Source organism: Budorcas taxicolor, chromosome 25 (assembly GCF_023091745.1).
Source record: "Budorcas taxicolor isolate Tak-1 chromosome 25, Takin1.1, whole genome shotgun sequence".
Lineage (NCBI taxonomy): Eukaryota > Metazoa > Chordata > Mammalia > Artiodactyla > Bovidae > Budorcas > Budorcas taxicolor.
The window spans coordinates 19455590-19479258 of record NC_068934.1 but is presented as its reverse complement, the minus strand read 5'-3'; the positions used below and the strand labels follow the sequence as shown (position 1 = coordinate 19479258).

Sequence of the window (23669 nt, the reverse complement as noted above, 5' to 3'; positions counted from 1 at the left end):
AGATGCAGAAAATCCAACTTTGTCCACCCTCCCTCTTATGTAACCAGATCTTTTCAGCCTGAAGTAAGATCCATGTGGTAATTATACCAAAGAGCCCTTACACAAATGAAAATACAAAAAGTAAAACTCACCAGTCAAAGCCATTGAATTCATTTGAAGTTTCTATCCATGTGAAAAATAAAAGCACAGACAAGCAAAATGACATAATCAGCCATGGGTAAAATAATCGCTCTCTCTGGGAAGAGACAGAAGGAAATCTCATTTAACTCCATTTATTTATGGTACTTCTGCAACATTTGTTTATACTCCTCAGAGGCCTACATAGTTACAATGTAGCATTACCCTCCCCTGACTGGAGAGACCACTGTATTCTTTTAACCCTATGGAATTTTACAAAACTTTATTTATAACATTATCCTGAATTACAGTTGGTTGCATATGTTTATATCTGATGTCACAGTTTCTTCTTTGAGGAAAAGGAACTTTCGCTACACTTCTATGTATTGCCAATCATGGTCTCTCAACAATCATCTGTTGAATTCATCTACCTCTCCATGTACCAAATGTATGTTCATTCACTGAGTAATTCATTCATTCATTATTCATCAGTTCACTATGAATAGTCACTTATCTATCCACATTTGGGGGAGAAGAGCACTAGATTAGGGAATAACTCTTTTTTTTCCCAGTAGCTATAATGCTAGGGACTTCACAAATTACTTACATTTATTTTAATTCTCATATATGAGTTATACGAGTTAGGTATTGTTAATCTCATTTTGTAGAATAAAGAGTTAAAGCTCAGAGAGGTTAGGTTAAATGACTCAAGGTCACACAACCAAGCAGGGAAACAGCCTGGATCTGTCAGCTCAAAACCAATATGGAAATGATCTTTCTGCAAACGTGTACACACTGAACCTTGAAGACAACCCCTGCACTGAAAATTGTATCACAAACTAGAACAATACACTGTCAAACTCGTCCCAGGACTATGACTGTATCACAAGAATGAGAAATTTTGCCTTGTTGGGACACTGCATCCAAACTATTAAAAATGTATAGAATAATCCCCGCCCTGAACAAATTATACATTTATTGTGAGCACTAAGAATAAGGAAACAAAATGGAAAACAGAGTTCTTCAAAATGGTGAGAGATATTATAGGTAACAAGGCACTAAACCACCACTTCTGGAGTAGGAATATGAAGAGAACAGGTTTTGACTTGGATTATACTCACCCTCTACACAAATCATGTGTGGACTTTTAAAAATATGTATCACATAGTCACTCCCCTGCTTACAACCCTCCCAGAGCAGCCTACTGTACAAGAATATCATCCCAACTGCCTGCCATGGCCCAGAGGTCTTACGTGATCAAGTCTTGCCCATCCCTGACCTCATCCCATTCTATATACTAACTCCATTATTGAACTCCAGACATACTGGTCTTCTTTATGTTTCTAGAACATGATCAGTTCTGTTCCTTTGTTGTTCAGTTGCTCAGTCATGTCCTACTCTTTGTGACTTCTTGGACTGCAGTACACCAGGCTTCCCTGTCCTTCACTACACCAGGCTTCCCTGTGTTTCACTGTCTCCTGGAGTTTGTGCAAACTCACGTCCATCAAGTTGATGATGCCATCCAACCATCTCATCCTCTGTTGTTCCCTCTCCTCCTGCCCTCAATCTTTCCCTCCACCAGGGTCTTTTGCATTGACTCGGGTCTTTGCATCAGGTGACCAAGTATTGGAGCATCAGCATGTCCTTCTAATGAATATTCAGGGTTGATTTCCTTTAGGATTGACTGGTTTGATTTCCCTGCTGTCCAAGGGACTCTCAAGAGTCTTCTCCAGTACCACAGATCAAAAGTATCAATTCTTTGGTGCCCAGCCATCTTTATGGTCCAACTCTCACATCCATACACGACTACTGGAAAAACAGTTTTGACTATACAGACCTTTGTCGGCAAAGAGATGTCTCCGCTTTTTTAATACACTGTGTAGGTTTGTAATAGCTTTTTTTCCAAGGAGCAGGTGCCTTTTAATTTCAAGGTTGCCGTCACTGTCTGCAGTAATTTTGGAGCCCAAGAAAATAAAATCCATCACTGTTTCCATTTTTCCCCCATCTATTTGTCATGAAGTGATAGGACGACATGCCATAATCTTCATTTTCTGAATGTTGAGTTTTAAGCCAGTTTTTTCACTCTCCTCTTTCACCTTCACCGGGAGGCTCTTTAATTCCTAAGAGTTTTGCACTTCCTGGTTCCCCTGACTGGAATATTTCTGCCCCGACGTGTATACAAGGCTGATTTGATTTTTACATTTAAGAGATTGTTCACATGACATTGCTTCAAAGTAGTTTTCTCTAACCATGCTCCCATTTTCCTATGCATTATCTTCAAAGCTCTTATCACTATATGAAACCATCTTTCTTCATTACTGTTTATTACCTAACTCATTCCACTACAATACAAGCCACAGGAAGGCCAGAAGCCTTAGTTGTCTTACTCACTGTGGAGCACATTCAATGAACTTGTTCTTGTTGCATAAACAGATTTCCTTATTTTGATTCTCACTGTTGCCACACTTGCTCAAAAATGCTCAAAGGCTCCCCACTGTTTACAGAACAAAGTTCAAACATTTTAACTTGACATAAAGATGCCTCAAAATTTTATTAAAACATTCCTTTCTGACCTGCTCACTTACCATTTATCACCTTATCTGGAGAAATATCAATAACCTCAGATATGCAGATGACACCACCCTTATGGCAGAAAGTGAAGAGGAACTAAAAAGCCTCTTGATGAAAGTGAAAGAGGAGAGTGAAAAAGTTGGCTTAAAGCTCAACATTCAGAAAACGAAGATCATGGCATCCGGTCCCATCATTCCATGGGAAAAAGATGGAGAAACAGTGGAGACAGTGTCAGACTTGATTTTTTTGGGCTCCAAAATCACTGCAGATGGTGATTGCAGCCATGAAATTAAAAGATGCTTACTCCTTGGAAGAAAATTTATGACCAACCTAGATAGTATATTCAAAAGCAGAGACATTACTTTGCCGACTAAGATCCGTCTAGTCAAGGCTATGGTTTTTCCAGTAGTCATGTATGGATGTGAGAGTTGGACTGTGAAGAAGGCTGAGCGCTGAACAATTGATGCTTTTGAACTGTGGTGTTGGAGAAGACTCTTGAGAGTCCCTTGGACTGCAAGGACATCCAACCAGTCCATTCTGAAGGAGATCAACCCTGAGATTTCTTTGGAAGGAATGATGCTAAAGCTGAAACTCCAGTACTTTGGCCACCTCATGCGAAGAGTTGACTCATTGGAAAAGACTTTGATGCTGGGAGGGATTGGGGGCAGGAGAAGAAGGGGACGACCAAGGATGAGATGACTGGATGGCATCACTGACTCGATGAATGCGAGTCTGAGTGAACTCCGGGAGTTGGTGATGGACAGGGAGGCCTGGCGTGCTGCGATTCATGGGGTCGCAAACAGTCGGACATGACTGAGCGACTGAACTGAACTGCTCATAAATTCAATACCGGAAATTCATGTTTCCCTAAACACCACTATATTTCTCTATCTCTGGACTTCTGACCACCTGAATTCCTCCACCCAGAATCCCCTACACCATCATTCCTATAAGTGGAAGATGACTTCACAAGTCAGTGACTCCATGAACAGCAAAATGATAGCTAACATTTATTGAGTGCTAATTGTATGCTGAGCCCAGTTTTAAGTTTCCACATAACGATTCTCTCCTCATAACAAACCCAATTGGTGGTTACTGTTGCTACCATCTCTATTATTCAAGTGAGGAACCAATCCCTGGAATGTTAGGTAACTGGCCCAAGGTCCCACAGTTGTTAAGCTCTAGTTTGGAGATAGTCAGTGATGAAGCCATAAATTTAATCCAGGCAGTCTTTCCCTAGAACACAAGGAATTTGCTCTTTTGCTATATGCTAGACTCCTTCTCCTGAGCAGAAATAGGGCTTTGAGAATTATCCAAGGACTTTGAGAATTATGTAGTTTAATTCCCTATCTGTGGAAGGGCTCAGAGATAGCACAGAACCAGTTCAAGGGCAGAGATGGAACAAGGACTAAAACATTGTCTCAGGTGCTGGTTCAGGGATTTTTTCCATTATACCACACTGCCTCTTCCAATGGCATCTTTCCCAGGAAGCCTCCCTTCTTTCACTCTATGTCCTTCTGTATAGCTCTCTTATGACTTAGTACATCATCCTTAAGTAATAAATATCTGTTCAATCAATTTGTTCTTCTCCACTTTTGTCATTATGATGCTAATCCAGGACACCATCAGCTTTACCTTGAATATTGCTGTTGCTTTCTATTTGAAGGCAAAGACATCTCCCTGCATTACTCTTGTACCTTTTGTTGCATCTTCCATATGAAACCATTCCAAAACACAGCGGGGGCAACATTAGAAGCTTAAAATCTTTAGGGATTCTTTTTTACCCCGATCTTAATTTAGGGACTATTTCCTACATGGCAGACGTCAAATTCTTAAAACCACACAACATCTGTCCCATTCTCTCTCTACATTCACTTCCCATCACTTCTCCATTCATATCCTCCACTCCACCTAAAATATACTAAGCCCTTTGACTCTTCCAATATCATTTCTCCTGCCATTCTCCATTCTTTCCCTATCTAATTCTGATCACTTTCTAACTAAATTTATTTTAGATCCATTAAACATGATGCATGACTGTGTTTGTAGACATACACACACAGAGACATGCACACTATATAGCACTTCTCTCAAGGAGAGAATACACACTTTCCCACATCTAAGAAAGTGTGGTCCATCTCCCTCCCGACTCATATACCAAAGAGCAGCAGCAGAGTGGACGTCTAGCTTTTTTCTTCTGTTGGGCTTGCCATTCACAACTGTAGCAGCCATTAAGGAAAGTCATATAGCATTCATAGTTGAAGTAGTATTTAATCCAAGAATTAAAGTTTTTCCATCTTCCTGTCTCTTCATTTCCAGTCTCAGTCCTGTTAACAGCATCCATGGTTCACCCTTTTGCTGAAATGGTAAATAAAATAGTCAGAATCCAGTAGCTTCTTCATGTTTCCTACCTCTACTGTTCTACAGAAAATTCCATCAATAATGGACAGATCTTTCAAAAGATCATAATCTAGGAAGATGAACTGGAGTTGATGTAGAAGAGCAGAGCTTCATCCTATCTTTCCTACTAACTATTTGAGTGTTTATTGCAGATACTGCACCATTCAAAGTTTAGCTTTTTCACTGTTATAATGGTACCATGTTCTCTACCCTAGCTAACTAAGAGTGCTGAAAAAGTTCAAACTAGATAATATATATGACTGTGTTATTAAGACAGTAGTATGCTCTTGAAAGGAGTACATTAAGGCTGCATATTTTCACCCTGTTTATTTAGTTTAGCTGCAGAGTACATCATGAGAAATGCCAGGCTGGACGAAATATAATCTGGAATCAAGATTGCCAGAAGAAATATCAACAACCTCAGATATGCAGATGATACCATTCTAATGGCAGAAAGTTAAGAGGAATTAAAGAGCCTCTAAATGAGGGTGAAAGAGGAGAGTGAAAACGCTGGCTTAAAACTCAACAGTCAGAAAACTAAAATCATGGCACCTAGTCCCATCACTTCATGGCAAACAGAAGGGTGAAAAGTGGAAATGGTGACAGATTTTATTTTCTTGGGCTCCAAAATCACCGTGGACAATGACTGCAGCCATGAAATTAACACACTTCCGCCTTGGAAAGAAAGCTATGACCAACCTAGACAGTCTATTAAAAAGCAGAGACATCACTTTGCTGACAAAGGTCCATACAGTCAACGCTATGGTTTTTCCAGTAGTCATGTACAGATGTGATAGCTGGATCATAAAGAAGGCTGAGCAAGGAAGAATTCAAACTGTGGTGCTGGAGAGGACTCTTGAGAGTCCCTTGATTGAAAGGAGATCAAACCAGCCAATCCTAAACTATTCATTGGAAGGACTGATCCTGAAGCTGGAGCTCCAATACTTTGGCCACCTGATGCGAAAAGCCGAGTTACTTGAATAGACCCTGATGTTGGGAAAGATGAAGGGCAGGAGGAGAACTGGGCAACAGAGGACAAGATGGTTGGATGGCATCACCAACTCAAAGGACATGAGTTGAGCCAACTCCAGGAGATAGTGAAGGACAGAGAAGCCTGGCGTGCTGCAGTCCATGGGGTCACAAAGAGTCAGACACAACCTAGCAACTGAAAAACAACAACAATGATCTTCATGTAACCTAAGATCTCAGAGACATGGTTGAAGTATATGAAAAATACCGTCCTTGACTAATGAGTTGCTCAGACACACAAGTGTCTGCCCCTTCTTTTTCCTCCCACATGTGGCTTTTCTAGAGTGAGCTTCAATTAAGAATTATGGAATATTCAGAATAGCAATGGCTGAAATAAGTTTATTTTTGCTTTTGCCAACAAAAAAATTTCAAAGGTTTAAAGAAGAAATTATGTGGTATGTTGCTTTACAATGTCATTAGAACCCAGACATCTTTCAGTTTGCTCTTCCACTACAACACATGGCTCCTCAGGGTACAAAATGGCTGCTCAAGGTGTATCTATCATTCCAATACAACTAACAAGAAGAAAAGAACAAAGAAGGGTGCTTCCCCTTATTTTAAGGACGTTTCAAGAAGTTGGAGATGACATTTCGCTAACAAGGGCTTTCTTACCAGCAAAACAACAATAACCAGATAGTAAGGACATCTAGACATCAGTACTGCATTTTCTCATCCTTCTGTGCTCAGATAAGGCTCTCAGACATATGAACTTTCAGAGAATGTATGGATCTGGGGAAATTTTTTTAATGAAATGTGGCTTCCCTGGTGGCTCATATGGTAAAGTGTCTGCCTGCAATGTGGGATATCTGGGTTTGATCCCTGGGTTGGGAAGACCACCTGGAGAAGAAAATGGCAACCCACTCCAATATTCTTGCCTGGATAATTCCATGAACAGAGGAGACTGGTTAGGCTACAGTCCATGTGGTTGCAAAGAGCTGGACACGACTGAGGAACTTCACTTTCACTTTCTTTTAATGAAACAAAAATATTCTTAGAGATCTTATCCCAGGCAATTATCTCTGCCCCTGGAATCTTTCTTTGTGCTCTTTCTTTGTGCACTCCAGTGTTGTGGCAAAAAGCAAATAGTCTGAATGTCCACTTCAGGTTAAAATGACATAAGAGGGCCTAGGGTAATACTCTCACATTAAGTGATTTAAAAACTAGGCAAAATATGTAACAAAAGGTTTCACATAGTATATAGTAGACAGTGAAGGACAGCAATCCTTGAGAGGGGAAACAGGAAGTACGTGTTTTAATGCTCCATTTACGATCTCTATTGAGCTTCCAGGATGAAGCACAGGGTGTGAGAATATAGTGAACCCTGGCAACATTCCAGAAATGAGCAGAAAGAAATGGGAATTGGTGGAAATAAGGGTATCTCCTGGGTCTCTCCAGAGTCTCTCCAGTATAGATTGTATACTAACCAATACACACTTGCAAAGAAATTACCTGAGGACAGGGAGAGAACTGCATAAAAGGAGGTGATGAGAAAATCTCCAAAGGGTCACAGCACCAACTCTCAAAAGAGTTGGTATTTCCACCAGAGGAGCAAAACCTTGTAATACCTAGAGCACCACGTAGCATACTCAGATGGGTATTGCCTAGGTGGTGGGAAAAAAAATTAAGCCTACATTAAAGGCTGTGGTCTAACCAGACAAACTTAAAGGTAAGTTTCAAAATAATGAAAATATTTCCAGGTTATATAAGTTATGGAACAAGATCAAGAATACTTTTTTAATATAAAACACAGAAAACAAAGCAAAATTCACAATGCCTAGCACCCAATGAAAATTATCAGGATTTTTCCTGATAGAGGCCTCCACACTGGCTCAGTATAAAGAATCCACCTGCTATTGCAAGAGATATGGGTTTGATCCCTGAACCAGGAAGATCCCACACGCCATCGAGCAACTAAGCCTGTGTGCCACAACTATTGAACCAGTGCCCTAGAGCCCAGGAGCCACAAGCAGTGAAACCCACGCAACCTACAGTCCATTTTTTGCAAGAAGAGAGGCCACCACAAAAAAAAAAAAAGAGAGAGAAAGAAACCTGCACACTGCAACCAGAGAGTAGCCCCTGCTTGTCACAACTATAGAAAAGCCCAGGCAGCAACAAAGACCCAGTAGAGCCAAAAATAAATAAATAACTTTAAAAATAAAAAAGCAAAAATTCACAATCCATAAATAAGAAAAAAATCAATCAACAACAACTCAGAAACATCTCAAATGACAGACTTAGTAGGCAAGGACATTAAAGTGTCATTACAATTGTATCCCATGTTCAAGACAGCAGAAGAAGGTGTATATTTGAAGGAAATACATGATTTTTTTTGCAAACATCAACAAGTGTTATTTATTTCACTGATATTTATAATACCTATTCTTTGCAAAATAATTCTTTAAAAAGATGTAGACTGAACTTCTAGAAATGAAAGATATAACATGTGAGATGAAAAATGCACTGCTAAGATTAAGAGGGGACTGTAGAAAAAAAGATTATAAGCTTGAGAATTTGAAAAAAAGAAGAGAAACTGTGACTTGCAGAACAACTTTAAGCATTCTAAGATAAATGTGACTGGAGTTGCTGAAAGAGAGGAGGGACAAAGTAAGGGACAAAAAATATTTGAGGAACAAATTACTATCGTCCAAAATTGAAGAATATTATAAACCCACAGACCAAGAAGTACCACAAATCCCATAGAAAAAGCACATACAAAAGATAAAACACATCTGAATCAAGATGCTTAAAAATACTGATAATCCAATTAAAATAAATAAATTTATATTTAAAAAAATTTTAAATTTAAAAAAAAACCCTGATAAAAAGAAAATCTCAAAGAATGACTCTTGTACATTCTTTCAAAAAAAATGAGTTCTCTTAAAAAAAAATGTGAATCCAGAAAACAGTAGAGTAACATCTTTAAAGAACTGAAGAAATTCTTTTATAAAATGTTTAAGCAGAATTTAGCACTCTGCAAAAAGAGCTCTAAAAAAGATAGTGAAATAAAGATCTTTTCAGCTATTCAAAAGTAGAAAGACAGGTAACTTCTATTAAAAGAAATAGAAAGTCTTAAAGACTTTCAACTAAAGTATTTAAGAAAGACTTCCAGTAGTTAAAGTCTTTCAGTAAGAATGAAAAAGATATCCGATGGAAATGCACATTTAAAAAAAGGAATGGCTGAGTGATACTCCATTGTGTATATGTACCACAGCTTTCTTATCCAGTAAAGTAAAATAAAGTAAAAATAAAAATTAAAAAAAATAAAATATTTTTCAAAAATTAAAAAAAAATAAAATAAAGAAAGGAATGGGCTCCAGTTTCATCCACCTCATGGAAACATGTATAATATCATATAAGAAATGAATCGGCAGTCCAGGTTCGATACAGGGTCATTGGGCTGGTGCACTGGGATGACCCAGAGGGATGATATGGGGAGGGAGGTGGGAGAGGGGTTCAGGATGGGGAACATGTGTACGCCCATGGCAGATTCATGTTGATGTGTGGCAGAACCAGTACAATATTGTAAAGTAATTAGCTTCCAATTAAAATAAATAAATTTAAATTTAAAAAAAAAAAAGAAAGGAATGGGATGCACTGGAAGTATTAAATATATAGGTAGTATACAAAAATGATTTTCTTATTTATAAAATATATTTAGAAGATAACAATGTTTGAAGGAAAAAGTATAAACAATGAATCCTGCAGCTTAAAACAACTGTAGAAATAAAATGTATGACAGTAATACTTCAAAGGCCAGAAGTAAGGAAATGAAAGTGTACTCTTTGTCATACGGTTCTCTACTACATGTGAAGTAGTATAATGTTACTTGAAGGTAGACTTAGATAAGTTAAAGATATACACTATAAACATCAAAAAGGTCTGGCCACCTGATGCAAAGACTGACTCATTGGAAAAGACCCTTATGCTGGGAAAGACTGAAGGCAGGAGAAGGGGATGACAGAAGATGAGATGGTTGGATGGCATACCGACTCAATGGACATGAGTTTGAGCAAGCTTTGGGAGATGTTGGTGGACAGGGAAGCCTGGCATGCTGCAGTCCATGTGGTCGCAAACAATGAATGGCTGAACTGAACTGACATAATATAATAATCCAACAAAGGAGATAAAATTAAGTCAAAAATGAAGCAAATGCCAAATTTAAACCTAAAAATAATAAATGCCAGATTTAAACCTAAATGTTATCAGTAATGCCATTTAATGTAATGAATTAAAAGCTCCAAATAACAACAACAGTCTAACTGGATTAAAAGAACAATAATCATATACACTTTTTTTTTTGCTCTTATTTATTTATTTATTTATTATATTTTATCACATATTGTTTTTTTTTTATTCTTTTTTTTTAATTTTTATTTTTACTTTATTTTACTTTACAATACTGTATTGGTTTTGCCATACACTGACATGAATCCACCACGGGTGTACATGCGTTCCCAAACAGCTTGGTTTGTTAAGATAGGAGGTTAAAAAACAACAACAACAACATAAAACTTGTATATGTATCAGTGCTTCATCACCAGGATAATGTCATGTACCAATCAAGGACAAAAACGCCAGTCATATACAACCGTAAGAATTTATTGCTCATACATTTGAATTGACTGACTATTCATCCTGCTTGTCTAGACTGGCCTCAGCTAATATGACCAGACAACACTGCTCCAGGTGGCCTGAGTATATTCTAATGGTGATGAAACTTGTCCAAGAGAACAAGTTCCAAGGTACAAGCCAAATTCAATCTTTTGCTCTAAGGGATAACTTCATGTCAAAGTCAAAAGCAAAGCATATCAACTTATAGTAGGAAGCAAATGTAAACTTGAATGGTAAAGGGTATGAAGAAAAGGCTGTAACTAAAGGAAGGGTGAGAATTGAGGACAAATGACATCATGTATATTACTGGTTTACCAGCATATCAAAAAACCTTGAGGGAAAGAAATATTAGTAGAGACAAAGAAGGACAAAATGATGAAAAATGATTTTTTTAAATAATTTTTCATATATATGCATCCAATCACCTAGCCTCTAGAGGAAATATACACAAGTTCACAATAATACTGGGAGATTTAGCACACTTCTCTCAATAAAGCATATAATAAGCAGACAAAAATTCTGTAAGAATTCTGAAGATTTAACAACTCTACTAATAAACTAGTTTTACCATTTATAGAATACTGTACTCAATATTTGCAGTATGCATATTCTTTTGCAATGAAAATGGAGCATTTATCAACAGTGATCACATATTGAGCCACACAACTGATTGCATTAAACATCTAAGAATTGAAATTGAAACCATGTCCCATAGAGTTTAAAGAAAAAAAAAAAAAAGCCACCCTGAAATTATGCACCATAAGATTACCAGAAACTGGTAAGTAACAGAAATTCTTAAGCTTGTCTTACAGATCAGCAGACAAAAGAACATCTTGTTTTTAAAAACTCTCTGCTTATAGCCTGCCTTCAATGAGCAAGTTTCCTTAATTATTTCTTGCAGAATGGATACTCTTCAAGCTTCACATAGCTTAGGAACTTAAGAGTCAGCTCTTGTCCAATTTGAGCTAGCTTGACTATTCAGGACCACCAACTCTAAAACTGCGCATGTACAAGTGTCCAGTGGGTGACCTTTTGACTTCAAAAGGCCACGGACTTAACCATATGATCATGCTAAACTGCCTCCATTTTTATGAACATGTATCCCATGAAGAAGAATGTAACTCAGATACATCTACACAGAATACCAGTTACCTCACCTTTTCCACACCTCTGATCACCTTTTCCCAGGCAAGACCACCGTACTTCTTTATCCCATAAACATCTGAAGCCCCATACTTTCAGGAAGCTGGATTTGAGATTTATTTTCCCAGCTCTGAGATTTAGTCTCTGTTGCAAACCTCAGCATCTTAGTGTTTGGTTTCCTATATATCAGGCAAATAAACCTAATTCTGTAACAAATTTGGTATTCAGTTAGGAGGTAAGTGCAGATGGACTTTTTGCTCATGGTTTATTAGTGGCTTTCTGGTATTGAGCAAGCAAGCTCAATGAGCCCAACCAGCTGGATAAGCCCAAGCAGCTGCCTGGTCCACTGGGTCCAGGGACCACTCCCTGGACTTCCCCAGGCATGGGGCCATTGACCTTTGGCACATAATTTTACACTGCAACTAAGAAATAGTTTCTGGGTCTGTAAGACACTTTTGGGTGAGTAAGGTCACTAAAAATTACCAGGGAAGTCCCATTAAAAATTACCTATGCCTGCTAAGTCGCTTCAGTCATGTCTGACTCTGTGCAACCCCATAGACGGCAACCCACCAGGCTCCCCCAAACCTGGGATTCTCCAGGCAAGAACACTGGAGTGAGTTGCCATTTCCTTCTCCACTGCATGAAAGTGAAAAGTGAAAGTGAAGTCGGTCAGTTGTGTTCAACTCCTAGTGACCCCATGGACTGCAGCCTACCAGGCTCCTCCATCCATGGGATTTTCCAGGCAAGAGTACTGGAGTGGGGTGCCATTGCCTTCTCCATACCTATGCCTAAATTATCTAAATCATGGGTTAGGGGTCCTGCTGGTGGGAATTTGGCAGAATCACGGGATAGAGGCCCACACTAATAGATACAATAAAAAATGTTTTGGTTACTGAGATAATCTACACCTTGGTTAATATCCTGGGGTTCCGGCTTCTAGTTTTATTTTTGGCCCTATTTGTCTTGTCTATGTCTGATCACCTTATTTGTTAATAATTGGCTATATAGGGGCTAAGACATTGGAAAGATTTGCATTATATGCTAAAATAAAGCCAAAAGAAAATGAGAAATTTGGCTTCTAAAGCCTACCATCTCTCAGACAGGCAGTGACCTACTGGAATTCCAGTTGATTCATGAACATGGAGCCAATTGGTATGGAGCCAATATTTGCAAGTACTTATTTAACTGAGAACTGAAAGAAATCTTACCTTAAAAGGGCCAAGATGGGAGGGTATCTTTTGACATTTAAATACTAGGAATTTTTTGCAAATGTCATTAAAGAAGCTGCCTTGATAAAATATCTTTTAAAAATTCTGCTCCTGAAGGAACAAAAACATTCCTAGGAAAAGGCTTAAAGTTATCACCCTATTATGTTTTGAAATGCAAACACAGTCCACAAAGCCAGAGATTCAGTTCAATTCAGTTGCTCAGTCTTGTCTGACTCTTTGCAACTCCATATACTGCTGCACACCAGGCCTCCATGTCCATCACTTCCTGGAGTTTACTCAAATTCATGTCCATTGAGTTGATGATGCCATCCAAACATCTCATCCTCTGTTGTCCCCTTCTCTGCCTGCCTTCAATCTTTTCCAGCATCAGGGTCTTTTCTAATGAGACAGTTCTTCCCATCAGGTGGACAAAGCTTCAGCATCAGTCCTTCCAATGAATATTCAGGACTGATTTCCTTTAGGATGGACTGGTTGGATCTCTTTGCTTTCCAAGGGACTCTCAAGAGTCTTCTCCAACACCACAGTTTTTTGTTTTTTTGTTTTTTTTTTTTACTTCATTTTACTTTACAATACTGTTTTGGTTTTGCCATACATTGACATGAATCCACCATGGGTGTACATGCGATCCCAAACATGAACCCCCCTCCCACCTCCCTCCCCACAACATCCCTCTGGGTCATCCCCGTGCACCAGCCCCAAGCATGCTGTATCCTGCATCGGACATAGACTGGTGATTCGATTCTTACATGATAGTATACATGTTTCAATGCCATTCTCCCAAATCATCCCACCCTCTCCTTCTCCCTCTGAGTCCAAAAGTCTGCTATACACATCTGTGTCTTTTTTGCTGTCTTGCATACAGGGTCATCATTGCCATCTTTCTAAATTCCATATATATGTGTTAGTATACTGTATTGGTGTTTTTCTTTCTGGCTTACTTCACTCTGTATAATCGGCTCCAGTTTCATCCATCTCAACAGAACTGATTCAAATATATTCTTTTTAATGGCTGAGTAATACTCCATTGTGTATATGTACCACCACTTTCTTATCCATTCATCTGCTGATGGACATCTAGGTTGTTTCCATGTCCTGGCTATTATAAACAGTGCTGCGATGAACATTGGGGTACATGTGTCTCTTTCAATTCTGGTTTCCTCGGTGTGTATGCCCAGCAGTGGGATTGCTGGGTCATAAGGCAGTTCTATTTGCAATTTTTTAAGGAATCTCTACACTGTTTTCCATAGTGGCTGTACTAGTTTGCATTCCCATCAACAGTGTAGGAGGGTTCCCTTTTCTCCACACCCTCTCCAGCATTCATTGCTTGCAGATTTTTGGATCGCAGACATTCTGACTGGTGTGAAGTGGTACCTCATTGTGGTTTTGATTTGCATTTCTCTAATAATAACTGATGTTGAGCATCTTCTCATGTGTTTGTTAGCCATCTGTATGTCTTCTTTGGAGAAATGTCTATTTAGTTCTTTGGCCCATTTTTTGATTGGGTCGTTTATTTTTCTGGAATTGAGTTGCATAAGTTGCTTGTATATTTTTGAGATTAGTTGTTTGTCAGTTGTTTCATTTGCTATTATTTTCTCCCATTCTGAAGGCTGTCTTTTCACCTTGCTTATATTTTCCTTTGTTGTGGAGAAGCTTTTAATTTTAATTAGATCTCATTTGTTTATTTTTGCTTTTATTTCCAGAATTCTGGGAGGTGGATCATAGAGGATCCTGCTGTGATTTATGTCAGAGAGTGTTTTGCCTATGTTCTCCTCTAGGAGTTTTATATTCCAAAACTGAACCAGGAAGAAATAGAAAATCTTAACAGACCCATCACAAGCACGGAAATTGGAACTGTAATCAGAAATCTTCCAGCAAACAAAAGCCCAGCTCCAGACGGCTTCACAGCTGAATTCTACCAAAAATTTCGAGAAGAGCTAACACCTATTCTACTCAAACTCTTCCAGAAAATTGCAGAGGAAGGTAAACTTCCAAACTCATTCTATGAGGCCACCATCACCCTAATACCAAAACCTGACAAAGATACTACAAAAAAGGAAAACTACAGGCCAATATCACTGATGAACATAGATGCAAAAATCCTCTACAAAATTATAGCAACCAGAATCCAACAACACATTAAAAAGATCATACACCATGACCAAGTGGGCTTTATCCCAGGGATGCAAGGATTCTTTAATATCCACAAATCAATCAATGTAATTCACCACATTAACAAATTGAAAAATAAAAGCCATATGATTATCTCAATAGATGCAGAGAAAGCCTTTGACAAAATTCAACATCCATTTATGATAAAAACTCTCCAGAAAGCAGGAATAGAAGGAACATACCTCAAGATAATAAAAGCTATATATGACAAACCCACAGCAAACATTATCCTCAATGGGGAAAAATTGAAAGCATTTCCCCTAAAGTCAGGAACAAGACAAGGGTGCCCACTTTCACCGTTACTATTCAACATAGTTCTGGAAGTTTTGGCCACAGCAATCAGAGCAGAAAAAGAAATAAAAGGAATCCAAATTGGAAAAGAAGAAGTAAAACTCTCATTGTTTGCAGATGACATGATCCTCTACATAGAAAACCCTAAAGACTCCACCAGAAAATTACTAGAGCTAATCAATGAATATAGTAAAGTTGCAGGATATAAAATCAACACACAGAAATCTCTTGCATTCCTATACACTAATAATGAGAAAGTAGAAAAATAAATTAAGGAAACAATTCCATTCACCATTGCAACGAAAAGAATAAAATACTTAGGAATATATCTACCTAAAGAAACTAAAGACCTATATATAGAAAACCATAAAACACTGGTGAAAGAAATCAAAGAGGACACTAATAGATGGAGAAATATACCGTGTTCATGGATCGGAAGAATCAATATAGTGAAAATGAGTATACTACCCAAAGCAATTTACAAATTCAATGCAATCCCTATCAAGCTACCAGCCATATTTTTCACAGAACTAGAACAAATAATTTCAAGATTTGTGTGGAAATACAAAAAACCTCGAATAGCCAAAGCAATCTTGAGAAAGAATGGAACTGGAGGAATCAACTTGCCTGACTTCAGGCTCTACTACAAAGCCACAGTCATCAAGACAGTATGGTACTGGCACAAAGACAGAAATATAGATCAATGGAACAAAATAGAAAGCCCAGAGATAAATCCACACACTTATGGACACCTTATCTTTGAAAAAGGAGGCAAGAATACACATGGAGTAAAGACAATCTCTTTAACAAGTAGTGCTGGGAAAACTGGTCAACCACTTGTAACAGAATGAAACTAGATCACTATCTAACACCGCACATGAAAATAAACTCAAAGTGGATTAAAGATCTAAATGTAACACCACAGTTTAAAAGCATCAATTCTTCGGTGCTCAGCTTTCTTTATAGTCCAACTCTCACATCTGTACACGAACATTGGAAAAATCATAGCCTTGACTAGATGGACCTTTGTTGGCAAAGTAATGTCTATGCTTTTTAATATGCTATCTAGGTTGGTCATAACTTATCTTTCAAACAGCAAGTGTCTTTTCATTTCAAGGCTGCAGTCACCATCTGCAGTGATTTTGGAGCCCTCCAAAATACAGCCTGTCACTGTTTCCACTGTTTCACCATCTATTTGCCACGAAGTGATGGGACCAGATGCCATGGTTTTAGTTTTCTGAATGTTGAGTTTTAGCCAACTTTTTCACTCTCCTCTTTCACTTTCAACAAGAGGCTCTTTAGTTCTTCTCTTTCTGCCATAAGTGTGGTGTCATCTGCATATCTGAAGTTACTGATATTCTTCCCAGTGATCTTGATCCCAGTTGTGCTTCATCCAGTCCAGCATTTCTCATGATGTACTCTGCATGTAAGTTAAATAAGCAGAGTGACAATACACAGCCTTGATATACTCCTTTCCCGATATAGAACCAGTCTGTTGTTCCATGTCCAGTTCTAACTGTTGCTTCTTGACCTGCACACATATTATTTCTCAGAAGGCTGGTCAGGTCGTCTAGTATTCCCATCGCTTGAAGAATTCTCCACAGTTTGTTGCGATCCACACATTCAAAGGCTTTGTCATAGTCAATAAAGCAGAAGATGTTTTTCTTCTAAAGAGCCTCTTGATGAAAGAGAAAGAGGACAGTGAAAATTTTGACTTAAAGCTCAACATTCAGAAAACTAAGATCATGGCATCTGGATCCATCACTTCATGGCAAATAGAGGGGGAAACAATGGAAACAGTGACAGACTTTATTTTCGGGGGTTCCAAAATCACTGCAAATGGAGACTGCAGCCTTGAAATTAAAAGACATTTGCTCCTTGGAAGAAAAGTCATGACCAAGTTAGACAGCATACTAAAAAGCAGAAACATTACTTTGTCAACAAAGGTCTGTCTAGTCAAGGCTATGGTTTTTCCAGTAGTCATGTATGGATGTGAGAGTTGACTATAAAGAAAGCTGAGTGCTGAAGAATTGATGCTTTTGAACTGTGGTGCTGGAGAAGACCCTGTAGAGAGTCCCTTGGACTGCAAGGAGATCCAACCAGTCCATCCTAAAGGAAATCAGTCCTGAATATTCACTGGAAGGACTGATGTTGAAGCTGAAACTCCAAACACTTTGGCCACTTTTCATTCATCTGAAAAGACGCTGATGCTGGAAAAGATTGAAGGTAGGAAGAGAAGGGGACGACAGAGGATGAGATGGTTGGATGGCATCACCAACTCATTGGACATGAGTTTGAGTAAACTCTGGGAGTTGGTGATGGACAGGGAAGCCTAGTGTGCTGCAGTCCATGGGGTTGCAAAGAGTTGGACACGACTGAGCAACTGGACTGAACTGTTTTTCTGGAACTCTCTTGCTTTTTCCATGATCCAACAGATGTTAGCAATACGATCTCTGGTTCCTCTGCCTTTTCTAAATCCAGATTGAACATCTGGAAGTTCATGGTTCACATACTGTTGAAGCCTGGCTTGGAAAATTTTGAGCATTACTTTGCTAGTGTGTGAGATGAGTGCAATTGTGTGGTAGTTTGAGCATTCTTTGGCATTGCCTTTCTTTGGGACTGGAATGCAATCTGACCTTTTCCAGTCCTGTGGCCACTGCTGAGTTTTCCAAATTTGCTGACATATTGAGGGCAGCACAGTCACAGCATCATCTTTTAGGATGTGAAATAGCTGATCTGGAATTCCATCACCTCCCTAGCTTTGTAGTGATGCTTCCTAAGGCCAACTTGACTTCTCATTGCAAGATGTCTGGCTCTAGATGAGTGATCACACCATCGTGGTTATCCGGGTCCTGAAGATCTTTTTTGTATTCTTGCCACCTCTTCTTAACATCTTCTGTTTCTGTTAGGTCCATACCATTTCTCTTTATTGTGCCCATCTTTGCATGACATGTTCCCTTGGAATCTCTAATTTTCTTGAACTGGAATAGGTGGGTTTAGTTCAGATGACCATTATATCTACTACTGTGGGCAAGAATCCCTTAGAAGAAATGGAATAGCCATCATAGTCAAAGAAAGAGTCCGAAAAGCAGTACTTGGATGCTTTGGTACTTGGTGAAGGAAATATGTAAAGGGGAATAAGAGGTCCATTGATAAAGTGTACAAGCCAGGGGTATAAGGAATATGGTCACTAATACTGTATGAGGAAAGACGGTTACTAGACTTATCATGGTGATCATTTCATAATGTATGAAAATGTCAAATAACTATGCAGCATACCTAAAACTAACATAATATTCAATGTCAACTGTATTTTAGCTTGAAAAAAAAAAAAGCAGTTTTAAACTCGTCTATCTTTATCCATCAGAGGGTAGAGAGAATGAAAACCACAGTCACAGAAAACTAACCAATCTGATCACATAGACCACAGCCTTGCCTAGCTCAATGAAACTATGAGCCATGCCTTGTAAGGGCCACCCAAGACAGATGGGTCATGGCAGAGAATTCTGACAAAACATGGTCCACTGGAGAAGGGAATGACAAACCATTTCATTATTCTTGCCTTGAGAACCCCATTAACAGTATGAAAAGGCAAAAAGGTATGACACTGAAAAATGAACTTCCCAGGTCAGTAGGTGCCCCATATGCTACTGGAGAAGAGTGGAGAAATAATGCCAGAAAGAATGAAAAGATGGAGCCAAAGCAAAAACAACACCCAGTTGTGGATGTGACGGGTGATGGAAGTAAAATCTGAGGCTGTAAAGAGCAATATTGCACAAGAACCTGGAATGTTAGGTCCATGAATCAAGGCAAATTGGAAGTGGTCAAACAGGAGATGGCAAGAGTGAACATCAACATTTTAGGAATTGACAAATTAAAATGGACTGGAATGGGTGAATTTAACTCAGATGACCATTATATCTACACTGTGGGCAAGAATTCCTTAGAAGTAGTGGAGTAGCCATTATAGTCAACAAGAGTCCAAAATGCAGTACTTGGATGCAATCTCAAAAATGACAGAATGATTTCTGTTGGTTTCCAAGGCAAACCATTCAGTATCACAGTAATCCAAGTCTATGCCCTGAATAAGCTGAAGTTGAATGGTTCTATGAATAGAAGCAAAACCCTCTAGAACTAACACCCAAAAAAGATGTCATTTTCATTATAAGGGACTGGAATGCAAAAGTAGGAAGTAAAGAAATACTGGAGTAACAGGCAAATTTGGCCTTGGAGTACAGAATGAAGCAGGGCAAAGGTTAATAAAGTTTTGCCAAGAGAACGCATTGGTCATAGCAAACACTCTCTTCCAACAACACAAAAGATGACTCTCCACATGGACGTCACCAGATGGTCAATACCAAAATCATATTGATTATATTCTTTGCAGCCAGAGATGCAGAAGCTCTATACAGTCAGCAAAAATAAGACTGGGAGCTGACTGTGGCTCAGATCAGTTCAGTTCAGTCGCTCAATCATGTCCAACTCTTTGCGACCCCATGAATCACAGCACGCCAGGCCTCCCTGTCCATCACCAACTCCCAGAGTTCACTCAGAGTGGCGTCCATAGAGTCAGTGATGCCATCCAGCCATCTCATCCTCAGTCGTCCCCTTCTCCTCCTGCCTGGCTCAGATCATGAACTCCTTATTGCCAAATTCAGACTTAAATTGAAGAAAAGTAGGGAAAACCAGTAGACCATTCAGGTATGACCTAAATCAAATCACTTATGATTATACAGTGAAAGTGACAAATAGATTCAAGGGATTAGACCTGATAAACAGAGTGCCTGAAGAACTATGGACAGAAGTGCATGACATTATACAGGAGGGAGTGATCAAGACCATTCCCAAGAAAAAGAAATACACAAAAGCAAAACGGTGGTCTGAGGAGGCCTTACAAATAGCTTTGAGAGAAAAGGAAAGATATACCCATTTCAATGCTGAGTTCCAAAGAATAGCAAGGAGAAATAAGAAAGCCAGAGATTGCAACTTTAAATAAATTTATTTAATTGGAGATTAATTACTTTACAATATTGTATTGGTTTTGCCATACATCAACATGTATCCGCCACAGGTATACACGTGTTCCCCATCCTGAACCTCCCTCCCTCCCTCCTCCCTCCCCATACCATCCCTCTGGGTAGTCCCAGTGCACCAGCCCCAAGCATCCAGCATCATGCATTGAACCTGGGCTGGAGACTCGTTCCATATATGATATTATACACGTTTCAATGCCATTCTCCCAAATCATCCCACCCTCTCCCTCTTTAGATTAATTAGTAGAACCTAAATCTGGACAAAGAAAGAGGGGTGGGGGAATGAAGAGGTCTTTTAAACTCAACGGAGGAAACAGAACTTATTCCAACTTTTTTGTTTCTGTCGTTGTTTTACAAACTGCTTTATACTGTAATACCTAATCCATGACTAAGTTTTTAAATGAAGATGTGAGATCTCTAGGTAGGTATGTGTGTACTTTATAAGTGTGACATATCTTTATCTCTGAATGCTTTTACCAAAATGAATTTATTAAGTGAGCTCTACTTAACTGGCTTAAAGGAAATCAATTGCTTATATAAATTCTCAGAAATATGGGGGGAAAAAACTAACCTGAATGAACTTCAGGTTCACAACAGCTGGTAAATATTCAATATTCAATTCATATCTGGTATTAATAATAGTTTGATTGATTTAATTAATATAGGCATATCTTTAATGTCATCAACACTAAGTCTAATACTTTTATTGTATCTACTTTAACTGAAAGTTAAATTCTTTCTGTTGCAAAATGTTTCTGCAATAAAAAGTTGATATGATGAAACTTTCAAGAAAATTAAATGTAAATGACTCACAGACCTCAAAATCAAACTGATGGTTACCAAAGGGGAACATGGGGGGCAGTGATAAATTAGGAAATTAGAGTTAACATATACACACTACTGTATATAAAATAGATAACTAATAAGGGCCTACTGCATAGCACAAAGAATTCTATTCAATATTCTTCAATAACTTATAGGGGAAAAGAATCTGAAAAAGAATGTTATATGTGTGTGTGTATATGTATATGTATATGTATATATATGAATGATTGACACTGCTGTACATCTGAAATTAACACATCATAGTAACTCAACTATTCTCTGATAAGTTGTTTTAATTAAATGTAAATGACAAAAGAAACTTCTTGGTGAAATCTTCGGGAGTAATGACAGTTTGGTGCTCTGCTGCTCAAGTGCTCAGTCATATCTGACTCCTGGTGACCCCATGGACTGTAGCCAGTCAGGCGCCTCTGTCCATGGAATTTTCCACGCAAGAATACAGGAGCGGGTGGCCATTTTCCACTTCACGGATCTTTCCAGCCCAAGGATCAAACCTGCATCTCTTACATCTCCTGCATTGGCAAGATGGTTCTTTACTACTGCACCATTTGGGCAGCCCAATTATATTTTAGGCCTATCTATTTTAAAATACTCTCTCAAGATATTTGGTAATTTGAAAGTTTAGAGTTTTGCAAAATTATGTTCAATAATGGGAAGCATTAAATATCCAGATCACTTCTAAGTAAGATAAAATAAAGCAACTTTAATTGCTAAACAAGTCTAAGTTTACCTACTTTTATTATCTTATGAGAGAAAAATTAAAGATACTTGGGTTCATCGGATGTATGTCATACCACATTGAGGAAAGAAACTATGCTATGAGAAAATGTATGTTGCTAGAGGTATAGAATATGTTCATAAGTTAGCCAACCAGGAAATGCTGCTATGTTCATAACTGCTTGATTCTTCGTTTTCACTAAAGACTAATATTTTTATAAAAATTGTAAAATATATTTAATTAAATGGGCATGATAAAAGACAGAAATGGTAAGGACCTAACAGAAGACGAAGGTATTAGGAAGGGGTGGCAAGAACACAGAAGAACTATACAAAAAAAAGGTCTTAATGACCTGGCTAACCACAATGTTGTGGTCACTCACCTAGAGCCAGACATTCTGGAGTGTGAAGTCAAGTGGGCTTTAGGAAGCATTACAGAAAAAAAGCTAGTGAGGGTTGATGAAATTCCAGCTGAGCTATTTAAAATCCTAAAATATGATGCTATTAAAGTGCTGAACTCAATATAACAGCATATTTGGAAAATTCAGCAGTGGCCACAGGACTGGGAAAGGTCACTTTTCATTCCAATCCCCAAAAAGGGCAGTGCCAAAGAAAGTTCAAACTACTGTACAATTGTGGTCATTTCGCATACTAGCAAAGCAATGCTCAAAATCCTTTAAGCTAGGCTTCAGCAGTACATGAACTAAGAACTTTCAGATGTACAAGCTGGGTTTAGAAAAGGCAGAGAAAGCAAACTGCCAACATTTCGATGGAACATAGAGAAAGCAAGAAAATTCCAGAAAAACATCTATTTCTCACTCATTGACTATGCTAAAGGCTTTGTGTGGATCACAGCAACCTGCAGAAAATTCTTTTTAAAAAATGGGAATACCAGACCATCTTACCTGTCTCCTGAGAAACCTGTATTCAGGTCAAGAAGCTACAGTTAGAACTAGACATGGAACAACTGATGGGTTCAAAATTGGGAAAGGAATACAACAAGGCTGTATATTGTCACCCTGCTTATTTAACTTATTTGCAGAGTACATCTTATGCTTTTTCAAAAATGCTTCATCTTTAAGAAGACTCAAAGAAAGGTCTAATACAGGTTTTAGATAACTTTCAGATCACACCACTGAACAGAAGAAGAAATCTAAAAATTCTAATGGAAACCCTGATGTTTTCATAAAAATGTTAACAAAATATTAAGATTAATGATTAGCTACATAGGGTGGAGTAATCTGATGAATATGGTTATAACTTTTAACATTTTTATCTGAAATATTACTGGCTTTTAATCTGTTTTCCAGATATAGGGGAAGCTTTCCCCTTAAGTTTATTATCAATTGAGGTAATCTGGTAAATTATACCTTTTTAAGTAAAGTTGAAGTCTTTCTCTTTTCTATCCTATCCCTCCAGAATTGGGAAACTCTTTTACTATTTTTATCTTCATGGAAATACAGTTATTTGAATGAGTTAAATAAGAATTTGTTCTCCTTACAACAGGACACAGTTG

The 23669-nt window shown here is 38.3% G+C and overlaps 1 protein-coding gene across 1 annotated transcript in view; it reads right to left on the bottom strand.

Annotated features, from left to right (window-relative positions):
- LOC128069095 (glycerophosphodiester phosphodiesterase domain-containing protein 4-like) overlaps nt 1-5032 on the bottom strand; it is a 105692-nt gene extending 100660 nt beyond the window's left edge. The window contains exons 1-2 of the mRNA XM_052662384.1: nt 4847-5032; nt 132-235 (exon numbers count right to left, since the gene is read on the bottom strand). Coding sequence (XP_052518344.1) covers nt 132-235; nt 4847-5032 — 290 coding nt within the window. The remainder of the gene's footprint in view (nt 1-131; nt 236-4846) is intronic.
- Nucleotides 5033-23669: the final 18637 nt, after the last annotated feature.